Source organism: Meles meles, chromosome 21, assembly GCF_922984935.1.
Source record: "Meles meles chromosome 21, mMelMel3.1 paternal haplotype, whole genome shotgun sequence".
In the NCBI taxonomy this organism is placed as follows: domain Eukaryota; kingdom Metazoa; phylum Chordata; class Mammalia; order Carnivora; family Mustelidae; genus Meles; species Meles meles.
The window spans coordinates 13763828-13778028 of NC_060086.1; the positions used below are offsets into that span (position 1 = coordinate 13763828).

At 50.4% G+C, this 14201-nt stretch overlaps 1 protein-coding gene across 2 annotated transcripts in view; it reads right to left on the reverse strand.

Annotated features, from left to right (window-relative positions):
• The window catches only part of SDK1 (sidekick cell adhesion molecule 1), a 919871-nt gene that overhangs the window by 194721 nt on the left and 710949 nt on the right, over window positions 1–14201 (reverse strand). For both annotated transcript variants that reach the window (XM_045993982.1, XM_045993983.1), the window contains exon 14: window positions 9035–9171. In XM_045993982.1, the coding sequence (XP_045849938.1) occupies window positions 9035–9171 (137 nt within the window). The remainder of the gene's footprint in view (window positions 1–9034; window positions 9172–14201) is intronic.

Genomic DNA, 14201 nt, shown 5'->3' on the forward strand with positions numbered 1-14201 from the left:
TCATGATGGGGACCAAGGCCCTCGGCGTGTCACCTCTGAACTGTGGAGGGGAGGACTTCAGGAATTCACCTCAGGGCTATGGAGCCAAGTATGTTCATAAGAGGAAGTTGTAGGGTATTGTTACATGGAATGTTGCTATTTTAGGAATAATTGGCTCAACAGAAGAAATTTCCATAAAGATATTTTTAAAAATCATAAGAACCATGAATGGGAAGAATGTACTAGATCATGAAGAATTGTTTCAAATCAAGATCCTATTCATTTATATGAACAGGGACAGGCTGCAAGGGGAACGAGGCCTGCTGAGTGCTGGTCCTTGCAGGAGGAGGACGGACTGAGAAGGGCCACAGGGGAGCCTCCCAGCAGGTGGAAACATTTTGTACCTTACTTGAAGTAGGAGCTATGTGGTGTACCTGTATTTGTAAAAACTCACTTAAGATCTCTGCATTTCATGATATGCAAATTGTTTACCAGTATGCAACAGAAGATCAGTATCATATGTAACAGTAAACCCCTGGTAGACATTCCACTGAGATCAGAGGATGAACAAGAGACTTGCTACTATGCTGATTATTCTTTTAAATTATTCTGGCCAACACTGTAAGGTTAAAAAAGAAAAAAGGAAACAATAGTCCTTATTATTTGGAGTAGATATGACTGTCTACCTTGAAAACTTAAGAGGATCAACTGGAAAATCACTAGAATAATAAGAAAATATGGAAAGTGGCTAGACAGAAGACAAACACTCGAACATCTGGACTATTGCAGTATCCCAACAATGGTGAGCTACCTCCAAGATGGAATAGAGAGAAAATCCTATTCCTAGTAGCAATAGAACAGAATCTTGGCACAACTTTCACACAGAAGTGTAGAGCCTGTGGGGTAAGCCAGCAAGCTTCCCTACATGATATAAAAAAGGAGCTAATGAAATGGAGAAACAGGTTATTTTTTAGGTGGAAAGACAGAATCTCCAAGAAGTCAGCTCTTGTAAAACTCAAACTCTTGTTTAACATCACTAAAAAGTCAATGGAACTATTTTTGAAAGCTGACAAAATAATTCCAATTTTTTTTCAGAAGAATAAACAGGTGACAAGAACTAGCAAAATGCTTTTTTTTTTTTAAGATTTTTATTTATTTGACAGAGAGAGAGAGATCACAAGTAGGCAGAGAGGCAGGCAGAGGGAGAGGTGGAAGCAGGCTCCCTGCTGAGCAGAGAGCTCAATCCCAGGACCCTGAGATCATGACCTGAGCCAAAGTCAGAGGTTTTAACCCCCTGAGCCACCCAGGTGCCCCAAGAACAGCAAAATTCTTAAAAGATGAAGGAAATTGCTTTATCAGTTATTAAAACACATTTCAGAACTAAAACAATTAAAATAGAGACCAGGCAGAAAAACAGACGATTAATGAATGGGTCCAAATAAACCCAAACAGACCTTTATAGAAACAGGTCCTCTTCATGCATAAAAAAGGGGGAAAATCCATAAATAAATGGAATAGTCAGGGAATTTTGTCGGGAAAATGAATGTCATTTGGAAAAAAATTAAAATCACATGTCAGGATTTCCATCTAAATTCCAGATGAATTTAAGAGTTAAATGTATGAAAAAGTAAAGCTTTAAAAACAAGAGGAATACTTACAAGAACCTTTATTTTATGCTTGTGTTGAACTATCCAACCAAACAGACAAGTAATGAAAGAAATCACAGAGGAAAATATCAACAGATTTAAATACGTAAAAATCAAATACTTCCATATGTCAGAAAGCAATACATAAAAATTAAGAGTAAAAAGCAAACTGAAAGAATGCGTGTCATACATGACAGAGAAAACCCTAAGGCTCTGATACAAAAGCAGAGGAAAAGAAACTGATAGATCATAGAGAGGAAGTACAGAAAGCCAAGGAACTTGGAAAAATGTGTTCAGCAGGACCACTAATCAAAGAAATGCAAAGTAAAAATCTTCCGAACGCAGACATAGGAGAGTATCTTTGCAAGCTTGGGAGGAGGAAAAATATTCTGCCAAGTCTCCTTCTAGGTATTTCATTTGTTGGTGCCCTGCCTTCGCTGTGCCCTCAGGGCCTGGTTTGCCCCCAGGGTAATTCAGTGCCACTGGAGCAGGAGACCTGGGAAGGCACTCCCCATCCCAGAGCAGAAGACCTGGGACAGCACCCCTCTCAGTGGGGGAGACCTGGACAATGCCCTCCCCATTCCAGAGCAGACCTGGGACAGCACCCCCCAGAGCAGGAGCCCTGGAGACAGTGCCCCCTCAGAGAAGATCTAGGACAGTGCCCCCCAGAGGGGAAGACCTGGAGAGAGTCCCCCCACCCCCCAGAGAAGATCTAGGACAGTGCCCGCCCAAGAGAGGGAGACCTGGGACAGCACCCCCTCCCTCTGAGAGCAAGACCTAGGAACAGTGTTCCCTGGAAGGGGAGACAGGGAACACTGCTTAGAGGAGACGCTACAAGGAGTTGACTAGAGACAGAGCGGCAGGGATGGGGAGAGAAATCCCACAGCCCTGGATATTCCGCGGGCGTTAAGGATCCACGAGCCGTGCCTTGTTGCTAAAGCCAACAGGCAAAGCAGTGAGTGGCTGGAGATAAGTCTGGAGAGGCAGGTGGCTGCTGGATGATGAAGAGCACTATGTATCACGCTCATCAGCCTAGAATCTATTCTTTAAGCAATGAAATGTCTCTGGTGGAATTAGCTGCTTGTGTGGCCAGAAGATGGCCTAGGGACGAGTCTCCAGGCCGTGTGGAGCCCTGTGTACTCTGGGGGAGCAGAAGGCGCTCATGGAGGAACTCGGGGCTCATAACCAGCCCTGCTGCAGCCCCTTCTCTGAGGGGCCTCTGAAGGGTTTCTAGCGGGGGCTTCACTTGGGCACATGTGTATTTCGAGGGCTCCCGCTGATGGATCCGAGGAGGGCACACTTGAGGAAGCTAACCGGAAGGGCTCATCTGATGGGGTGAAAGCTAGTCAGGGACAGAGACTGCAGGAACAGAGAGGGCAATCAATGGGTTGGAGAAACATTTATGAGGTAAACCTTACTATTTGTGGGGAACAGAGTCAAAACGATGTTTGTTTAACTTGAGAAGGAGCAACTTTGGGGGAAACATGATGAGTTCTGACAGTTTGAGTTTGCTGAGCCCATGCAACAACTGGGCGAGGATGTCTGGGGGACATTTGGTCATGTGAGTCTGGAGTCCAGGGCTGAGGTCTAGGTCACAAACACGTTTTAGGGAATAGCCCACTGGTGACAGGTGAGTCATGGTGGCACGGGGCCACTAGTTGGGGGCACAGAGGAGGTGAAGACCCATGGGCTGAGCAAGGAAAATAAGGAATGTCAACATTGTAGGGGAGAAGAGGAAAAGAGGTCTCCAGCCAAGTTATAAGGAATGGCCAGAGGATTGGGAGAAGAAGGGCTAGGAAGCAAGAAGGAGGCGGGAGTCAAGTCAAGGGAACTAGGTGCTCTGGGTGGCGGGAGATCAAGGGCACGGGCTACATAGCTGTTGGGGAGGACCATGACCACTCCCTGCACCTGCCCTTCAGGACGAGGAGGCTCTGGTCTCTGCAGAGAAAAGAGGAGGGCAGGGCTGGGAGATGAGGAGGAGGGATTTTCTGGTGAAGTGGAAAGAGTCAGGAGGGAAGGAGAAGTGGAAGAACCGGAAGATAGTGGGCGACGGGCATTAATTTCTGGAGGACGTGGGACAGAGGGGCTGGCTTTCATCTCACAAGGGACTGTCCTGATTGCTGTCAGTCTCTGGGCTTCAAGTAAGCTCTAGGTTTCTATTAGTGTGCATGTCTAACTTTAATAGTAACAATTACAAAGTTACCTTATATTTTAATTAAATTCAAGTATTGTAAGATGCGATGGCGAAACCACAACTGTGAACACCTGTATCTATTAAAAAAAGCGAAGAGAAGAACAAAGCCCGGAGCTCTCGGCATAAAGGTGCTTGTTCCCTGCGACTGCTCATGGGGAGACGTGCGCTACAGTGTAAAAAAATTCATAGGAAAGAGACAATCTTTCCAGCTGGAGAAAGACCTCAACTCTTCTATTTCAACAGTGGAATAAATGCCGTAGTGTAGCTCAGGGAACACATGCAAAGGGCTCAGTTTGAGGATTAGATTAAAACAAGGTTCGCCTCTCCCAAAGATCAGGGTTATCACGAAAGCTCGTTCGATGAGTATGTGTGATTCTCATACTGTATGAGGCCAACTCGCGCATCTGAAAGGATACATTTTTTTTAAAAGGTAAAATTGCGGCTCTCATCCAAATACAAAACGAACACATGCTAAAGATTTTAGGCAGCTCATTAATTCAGAAAGGAACCAGGAAGGTGCTCCGACAGGATGAAAAGGGAATTCGAAGTGCACACTCCAAATGAATTCGCAGATAGATGCAAACCCAGTTAATGTCTGCAGAGTGATAACCGGTTACTGCAAGACCCACTTATAACCCAGACATGATTTATTTGCATTTCTATGGATGAGAATTATTTGCATTACCCTTCAGTTCTGTCCGAGCCACAGAGCTGTGGAACAGCTTGAAAGCAATGGAAAGTGTGGGCACCTAGAGGCAGCCAGCCCCAAAGGCTGCCGGATGAGACGCCCGGTAATGTGGGTTTGATCTGTCTCTGAGTCCACTTCAAAGCCCTCACACTTTCTTCTGGCAGTCTCCTGCCTTGTTATCATAATCATCTCAAAGAAAGATTATTCTTGATCCAACTCAACAAGCACTTAAGAGACTGGGCCAAATGCTCTAGCTGCTCACCAGAATTCTCGACCAGTTCACTGCATCCTTGCTATCAGGCTCTCTTAACCCAGGACCCCCAGGCTCCCCTTGCCTGCGGACCCCGTGTGCTCTCTGCCCTGCCAGGAAGGTACCTTGAACCAGGCCTTCAGACGCTGCTGCCCTCTTTGAACCCCCACTCAGTGAGGAGAACAATCACGCCCCACAGAAAGGCAGTCCTCTGGGTGCCGGCGAGGCCCAGCACGCTCTCCGTGGAGGGTTTTGACTCTAGGCAAGTGCACAGACAAAGGCTCAGCGGAAGTGGCAGAGTTCTGCTTCATGAAAGCTCTGGAGAGGCCCTCTGGTAATGGCTGGCGTGTGGTGAGGGCAGGTGTTGTGAAGGGCCTGCCCCCGCCACGGAACCATGCCATTTTGGCCCCTGCAGGAGCCACGGTTTCCAGGAGAACGGCACACTGATCGGCCTGTCAGGAGGAGCTGGCTGCAGAGAGTGGTCCGAGTAGCTGGGTGGATGGAGTTATTTAGAATTGTCTGCTGGCACGGTGCAGAACGTAGGCCAGATACAATTTCCATTTTAGTGTATTGCTGCTAAGCTGTTCTTTCTGACCATAATTAGTCAGCATGTTCAGCTGTTTCTTAAGGGCACTGCTTCCTAGTAAAAATAAAAACCAGATCCTTGGCGCAGGGGACAGTGCGGGTCTTCCTGTTTGCCGTGGCAGAAACAAGGCCCACTATGCAACCGGCAAGCCTGTGACCTGTTTCGGCAAAGCCCACAGAAGTATTTGCACAGTAGAAATCAGAATCAGCACACAGATAAGCACATCTTTCCACTCTAGGTTCTTCGTGTAATAATATTTTGAGCAGTAATAGTAATAGTATAGATTACTCTGGACTCTTCTACATCACAGTTTCTCTAGGAAAAACAGATGGGAGTCGGAGCCAGCTCCAGAAAGCTCCAGTCGGGAAAGCCAGATGCTAATGAGGGACTAATGATGTTCTTAGACCCTTTTGCAGGCATGTGAAGTGACTGAACCACCACAGAGAGGACCCGTGTGTGCCAGGCTCTCTGCCGGCTGTCACAGGTACAGGGAGAATCGGGCTCGGCCCGCCCTTATGGGGTTCACAGTCTCCCCGGAAAACACACACGCAGACCAGTAACTATCATACACAGTGCCAAGTACTTGAGGGATAATATACATAATGGTACAGAGACCGCAAGGAGGGAAAGAGGAAGCCTGCCGGGGCACGATGGGGGTGTGGGTCAAGGACAGTATGGAGGAAAGCCATAACTGAGCTAGGACATGAAGAGCGAGGGAGAATTTTCCCAGGCCAACACTTCCATGGCACCTGGCAATGTCCCTGCCCATTCCCCGTTGTCTGTCGAAGCCGGCTATTCTCGCCAGGCCTCAAGGCTCCTGCTTTGGGGCCTTTGCTGATGCTGCCCTGTCCTCTGCCTGGCCCACGAGATAACCCTGTCCCCTTTGAAGGTTCTCTGCTTCACCTCCCAGCTGGTCCCTCTTATACCAGGGTCTCATAGCACAAGGGAGTCCTCCCATGGGAGCTCGTTATGTGGCAGGATGTGGTGATGAGTGTGACCTTCTCCCCGCTGTTAAGGAGCAGAGACGGATCACCTCGGCCCTGCAGCCCAGCAGCCGGCAGAGTGCCGGGGGTGAAGCTCATGCCCAGTCGGGATTTAGTGATGGGTGAGCGGACGCACGGGTGGAAGGCGTGACGGCACAGGAAATCTGCTTCCTGGAAGAACCCAGCACACATGCCATCTGCCGAGAACCGGCAGATACGGGGTTTTGAAACGATGTCTTATTTTGGTAACCTGAGGAAAGTGGGGCACTGGTCTTAAGGGAGAGGGTCTAGGACTGTAGTCCGAGGTGTCACAAAGGGACTCCACTAGAGAGATTTGTTTTGGTTCACTTGCCAGGAGCCCACCAGGTGTCAGGGCCGAGGAGACAGAGACCGACGAGCCTGTTCCTGCTCTCAAGGATGCAGATGGCCAGGGGGGTCGTGTTTGTCTGAACCCTGAGGGCAACACTTCTGCTCCTGCCTCTGCCATCTCCACATAGAAGGTTCTCACAGGCCTCATGAGCGCCGCAGCCTCAGGAAACCCTCATCATCTCAGGAAGGTTATTTTAATAAATAATGCCGATGCCATCTCCCCTTGACCAGAGCTGTGGAGCTGAAGCCAAGATGGACGGCGGCATGCAGACCGGGTTCCATTCACACCCCAACCCCCAGTTTGAGGAAAGAGACCAGGTGGGCTGTCAGGGGGTCCCTGGGAAATGGGGACCAGGACCTCGGGCGCGCCTGGCTCTTAGATGGGGCTCACAACCCAAGCCATCACAGCCAAGGGTGTAAACTGAGAAACCCAGGTGATGGGACTCACATCTTGCTCCTGGGACCTTCCTCAGGGGACCGCCTTGGGAGCCGCCGCCCTTCAGTGAAGGCAGCTTTGTGGAGTGGGTCCCTTTCACCTCCACACAGACGGAAACCTACATGCACTGTCCTGGGTCCACACTCATCTCAGAGCCACAGCATAATGCCAGGAGGAGACTCTGCTCCATGGACTGTCTCTGTAGCTGCCCGACGCTCGTTAAGAGCACAGGCTGTGGAGGCAGACAGCCCCGGGGGGAACCTGCCGTCACCTCCCACTGGCACTGTGACCCCGGCCAGCGACCGACCCCGCGAGCCAGCAGCCTCTGCGGGGACATAAGCGTCAGACAGGGCCTGCTGCAGTGTGAGCATATGGGGATCAGAAGGAGGATCTCTTGTAGGAGATGAGGGGCAAGTGTGAGAGATCGTTAGGAGAGAAGGTGAAGTTACTCATTATGGGATGCGCGGCTGGGTCGGCGTGAGTAAGGGCAGAGCTGTGGGATGCTTTCCCCTGCGGAAGTGAGCAGGGCCCACCAGCCTCGTGCACTTCTGCCAGCCTGACTCGGGTGATGGGACCCCGAGAGGGTGCCGTTCCTAGCTGTCCTGGAATAGGGACCCATTTATCATAACAATATCCTGAGAAGACAACCCATGGGCCCGTGACACGGATGTCCCAGAAGCCCAGCTCCCTGTGGTCTGGCTCGCTCCCCATGGGGGAGGCCCGAGGAAGGGGAGATAACAGGATAAAGGGAGGGTGGCAGAGGCAGGTGCCACCACGCAGGCACCAAGGACTGTGGGTTTCATTGTAAGCCCTGCAGGGTGTATCCAGGGAGGACACGTCCTCCATGTTTTAAGATGTTTCTGCTTGTGGCAGAATGCTTTGGAAGAGAAGAAGAGTAGAAGCAGGGGGACAAGTTAGAGGCTGTCTTGGTGAGAGAGAACAGGGCCTGCAGAGCTGGAGAGGGGAGCAGGGACCAGCTCATCCTGGGACATATGCCAGCAGCGTGGGTGAGCTGGGGACCTGGGCATGGGGCCGGGCAAAGGAGAAAGGAGCCAAGGGTTCTTTTTGGCCTGCTGGCTTGAGCAACACAGGCCTCCCCAAGGGTGCCGTGGGGCTGGATCTGAGACTTGAATGCCCACAATAACGTGGTGAAGACCGCCAGGGTTAAAAGGACAGTCTGAATCACAGTCTGAAGAATTCACATGGCCTCACACAGAAGTGTGAGGCCACCGGACATGGGGAGGGGTGACGCTCTGTGCCTGACTCCAGAGGTTTGGGCAAGGATGCTGGAGACCAAGATCTCTTTTCAGGGAAAAGAGGTCCCTTGAAATCACAGAAATGCCCATGACTTCCTAAGAAGAGACTGCAGGTCGCAGGGAGGAGAGATGCTGGGGAGCCCGTCACATGGCCCGTGGGGAGGAGGGAAGGACCAGCGGGGCTGAAGCAAAGCCAGAACACGCTGACCGAGGCCAACAGGTGGAGAAGGAAAAGCCCTGGGAATACTTAGCCCTTGTCTGCACCAGAGGAAACATGCAAAGACCCCAACTAGTATTGTGCTTGGCTCCCAGCCAGCCCCAGGTGGAGGCGGACTGTTCCCCAAGTCCGAGTTCACGGGAGGATGGTGCTGAACGGGTGTGTGCGTGGCCTCCCTGTGGTGCCTCGGCCTCCAGATCTGGGCTCTCACGGGAAGACCCCAGGCTTCCTTCTCATCCCTCCCGGGCGCCCAGGTCACCTTCTATCTCCCCCGAAGCCAAAGTTGGGGTTTTCACTGGAACTCTGCAAAGCATCCGTAGCATTTGACCAGTCGCTTGGGGTCTGAGCCCGAAGTAAAGGTGGAGGGTGTCACATGCGCAGAGAGCAATCTGCCTGCTGTCCACAGCAATGACTCGGCTTCGCTACTTACTGTTCTCAGACAGCTCCACGATGTAATAAAGCACCGGGCTGTTTCCATCAAATGGTCGAACCCAAGACAGCATCACCGTGTGGCTGTGGGAAGAGTTCAGGTTGGCCAGCAGGTTCTGAGGTGAGTGAGGCAGTTCACTTGGGCACAAAGGAACAAAAAGAGAAGAGCGCACATCAGAGTCCATGTTTAGCCTGGTCTTTACGCTGCACAGTCCTGGTGGGTGATGCTCGGAAGATGGAGAACATAAAATATGCCCCAAACCCAAATGCTCCTCCCCCGCTGCCCCCCAAAACCCTTCCTCGTTCACAGTGTTGTTTTTTTCTACCAGAAATTTGATCTGATCCTTCCCGTGGAGATGATGCACCTGACGACTCTAACTTCAGTTGGGTGGGGAGGGCCAGTATCTATACAATATGATATTTAATTGAGAAAACTCCATCTGCAATTAGTTCTCACAACTTGAAGCTGTTAATGGAAATGCAGGAAGCCATCACCAGGAAAACGCTAGGAAGTAAGACTGAACACGAGAGTTTTGGACGCTAGCACATGGGGTCCTTAGCTGAAGCACCCACATGAATTCCTGGAGGGCTCCCCATCAACGGCATGGGGCTGTGCTCATTCCATCTTCTGCTGGGTAACAAATAGGGTTTGGGGGAAGGACTCAGAGGAGTGTGGAGAAAACTGTAACTAATCAATGCCCTGGAAACGGGCACTAACACATCAGCAGGGCTCTAGAATTGATACACAATGAGAGCAAATGAATACCGCCAAATGTTAACTGGGATTTACCAGTGACAAAGCTTCAAAATCCAGCTGCATGGTTTCTGCCACCAAGGGTCCACTGCCAGATGATCCTAAGAGACCCCAGGCTGGGGCTTTCCCTTTCTATCTCACAGATCGCGGGCAGCACCCTGTTCTGTGGCCACCATTAGGAATGGCTTCTAGAAATATCTCCAGGTGGTACTGGGAGAGGGGTGCCACGTGGACCTGATTCACCCACTAGCTAGGTTTTGGTCTCTCTTAGGCATCAATTACTGCTGGCCCACATAGGTCAGCACAAAGAGCCATAATTATGCTTGATATTTTTAATTTTAAAAACGTACTCATTACACTGAAATTTATTAAGCCGTTAGATGCTTGTAGCTACCTAAGAAACACAGTTCTCTCTAACCCAGGCACACTGTTAATAAACAGACTAATATTTCCAGGGTAGACTGAAACTTTAAATTAGTATAATGAAGAAGCAACGTGAGCCCAAGACGTTGGCTTGTTTTCTCTTTAATTGTGAGTTGGTTTTAAATCTGAGAGGGACCTGTTTGTTATTTCTCTTTGAGTTCTCCAGTAATTGATTCTCCCTTAAATGCCCAGTGAAGGCCAATCTGAAGGGAATGCCAGCGTAAAATACCTAATCTACTCCCACACCCCATTTCTTATTGAGATAAATTTGTTCTGAAACCTAGACCAAAGTTGTTGAAACAGCCTCACGTGACAACAAGCTGAGATAAACTTGAATAGATAAGCCCAAATAAGGCTGTGGTATCATCAAGTGTTGGTCTGGTCTTTGCCCCAGGTTCCTGAGGTAGAACTCTAAACCCCTGGAAGTTCCTGAGGGACTGTCTTAGCTCTTTGTGGGGCCCCCGTTGGCCACACCTGAGTTTATGCCAACAACGGCACTCAGGGCGTCCCTGCAGAGTTCCAGGAGGGGACTTGCCATGCTGGAAAGACCAACCATGTGGTTAGAGGGTTGGGTCTTTGAGCCAGTGAAATAATCCAGACCTTGTGATCTTCTGAAAGTGGAGGGGTGGAAGCTGGGGACTGCGCTCAGTCATGTGGCCAGCGACTAGGACATCCCAGTAAAATCTCTGGACACCAAGCTCGGTTGAGCTTCCTGGTCAGTCATCAGACATTTGTGTGCCAGGAGGATGACGTGGAAGCTGTGTTGTTGGAGACCCTCCCAGACCTTGCCCTGGCCTCTCTTCATATGTCTGGACCTGATCTGATCCAATATAATAAGACGAATATCCTAAGTAGGGCACTTAGCAGAGTTCTGTGACTTGTTCTAGGCAGTCATCTACCCTGCTGGGGTCGTGGGAAGCCCCGAACGCTAGTGAGCTGGTCAAAGTCACAGGTGGCCTGGGGGCCATGGAAATGTGGCTGGTGCTGGAAGCCAGGAACGGCGCCGGTGCTCTTCATCTGTGGGGTGCGTGCTGACTCGAGGGGATCAGGATCACACTGTAAAGACTTCCCCTAAAGTACGAAGTTTTCTCACATGACAAACACTAACCAGGAAGGCTGACTGGGATAGTTGGTGTCCTAGGCTGTTGTTCACTCGGGACATTGCCACACACTGGCCTGAGGGCCACCCCCCCATCACTTCCAAGTCGGGAGGAGAGATGTACATGCAGCCCCAAGGCTTGGAAGCAGATCCAGGAGCCGTAAGAGCCTGGAAGGACTGGGGTGATGGAAAGAGGCGCTGGGAGGTCCTAAGAGGATCTCACAGTGGGCAGGAGGCAAGTCCAAGGACACATTTCAGAGGAACAACTTCTGGAGGCTGACACTGCTCATGACTTATTCTTCCCACAAAAGCCAGGGTGTTAGTTTGCTCGTCCTTCTCTCCATCAGTGGTTACACCCCTATCCCCGCTCCCACGTTCACCGTCACACACATCTAAGTAGTCACTACGTCTGACCTACTATACCTGAGAAATGGCCAGAACACCAGCCCCTCATTGCCACAGACCAGCCTCAGCCCCACTGACACTGGCTCTCCCGAGAGCCATGACACGCGACCCCCCCGAAGGGCCTGCTGGCTGCCTCTGCACAGGGTCATGCTGTGAGCTAGCTCCCGCATCCGCTGCGACCCCCTCCCACACTCTTTAGCCCCCTCGCCACACTGGGTGCCCTCCTGAGAGCATCAAACCTCCAGCAGCTCCCTGAGCAGAGCCACTGCGTGAGATGTGTGCATGTGCACGTGAGTTCCATTGACTAGAGGGTCACGCCAATCAGAAACTCAGCCTCCGAGGCTTGGTCTCCCTCTCACCTTTGACTCATTCTTGAGCAGAACCAACCACTTCTACCTCTTGATTCTCATTGCAATTTATAGATTTTTCCATTCACCAAACATCTTGAAGCCCTACAGGGGCCAGAACCCCACTGTATCCTGTCTGATTATGGATCTGCCTTTCTCTAGGGTAGGAAATTTCCCTCCTCCCTTCTTTTCTTCTTTCCCTGGATCCCAACGGAGAGGCTGCTACTTTCCTGTTCTCCCAGGGCTGACAAGCTACGTAAGGAGGGGCATGATGTCCATATGCAGACTGGGACACCTCAGGTCAGGAGCCACAGGGTAGTTCTGAAGATAAGGTTGGGCAGGAATGCAGGGCAGGGCTGTATCAAGGGTCAGCTTATGGAGGGGGGTTACATGGCTGGAGGGGTATGGGTGAGTGGAGATGGAGAGGAGGCTCTCTTAGGCAGAAAGGATAAGGAAGGAGAATGGCCTGATGGCAAGGCTAAGACTGGGGGTGGTTTGGGGGGTAGTGGTGGGAACGCAGGGTTGTGCTGAGTCACAGAGGAAGGCAAGTAAGAGACACATGTGTTTAAAATTTCTGGGCTAGCTCTGTGACATTGACTTTCCGGGGCTGGAACCGGGACCCCAAGGGTAACTCACTGGAAACTGTCCCAGGGACTGGATAAAATATCACATGACATCTGTGTATTGGTCGGGAGAGAGAGGTTAAGAAGGGAGCCAGGCACCCAGGCTCCGAGAGGAGACGGCGGAGGGGATGCACAGCGTGCTGGGAACAGGCCTGGCAGAGTGGCCCTTCTGGACCTTGAGTTTAGATGAACTGGACCCAAGCCTGGAGGGGAACAGGCTCCTATTAGACAACAGGAGTGTCAGCTTGTGGCCCCAGAGAAATTACTGCATCTCTGTACACCCTGCCCTGTGGCCTTGCGTGGGCCACGCTGGATCCACTTCTAAATCTTGAAAGCACATCTTTCCCACACCTGGGAAAATATGGGGGCCTTCCACTCAATTTCAGATCATGCTTCTCTCAGCCTAAAATGAGAGCTAAGAAATGCCCAATCTGACAGGTGACCAGACAGCTTTTTTCTGGGGGATTGGAGTGTTCCGTAGACTGTGGGCCAGTCACAGCCACTCCGGGAGTGAGAGAAAATGACCTGAGCACTTGCCCCTGGAGGGTGCTTGTGCGCAGTCCCTGCCTACCCCTCAGAGCTGGTTGATTCTTGTTCAGCCTGTGATTCTAGTAAGAGTGGTTTCAGACTTCCCTCCTCCTTGTTGATCAAAAGCCACCAATGAACGAGAAGGCCCTAGGGCCTGCTAGAAGAGGGCACCCTGAACGGCAACATGGCAGCCAGAGGCCTGAGATGGAGGGGAGATTGAAAAGACTTTGGAACTGTGAAGACAAAGTAGACCTGAGACCTAATGTAGGAACAGGGAGCCACAAGCCCAGTGGTGCCCAAGGATATGACGTGATGCATCAAGAAACAATGAGCCTCCATCCACCACTGCCCGCACAGAGTCTTCTTCATGGGCTCAAGGTCCCATGATGGCGGTCCCATGATGAAGGTCCCAATATGGCGGCCCAATGAGCAGTGTAACCTTCTACATACACTACAGGACTTGAAAGTCGGAAGAAAATTTAGATTTCTTCTAGTTCCAGCCTCTGTCCTATAGGAAAATCCCCTTTATAGTATCTCTTGTGTTCCGTACTACCTGCTTCTCAATGCAAAGAACTTTTTAATATACATTGGAAATGTAAACTGTTTCTTTAAATGATAAGTTTTGGTTATCAAGAAAATTAAGCTTTGTGCAATACTTGACTGACCCATCAATAACTGATAAAGGAGGCTTTAATATATTCTGAATCCATTTCAGAGAATCTTATCTAATAGGAATAGATTGTGTCTTGGCATTTCTCTGCCAACTTTGAAAGGAGATAAATGATCAGGAGAGTGACTCACAGACAGTGATATGCAGACAGGGTGACAAATGAAAGGGGATCTGGGAGCAATGGGAGTGAAGTCGGTGCTGAGTCACGTTGTAATTTAAAGAGAGCTAGGGGGGAGTCACCATCAAGCCAATTACATCACAAGACTATTGGAGATGAACAAGAAACCAAGACTGTATGGGAAGGAGATTAAGCCAAGTG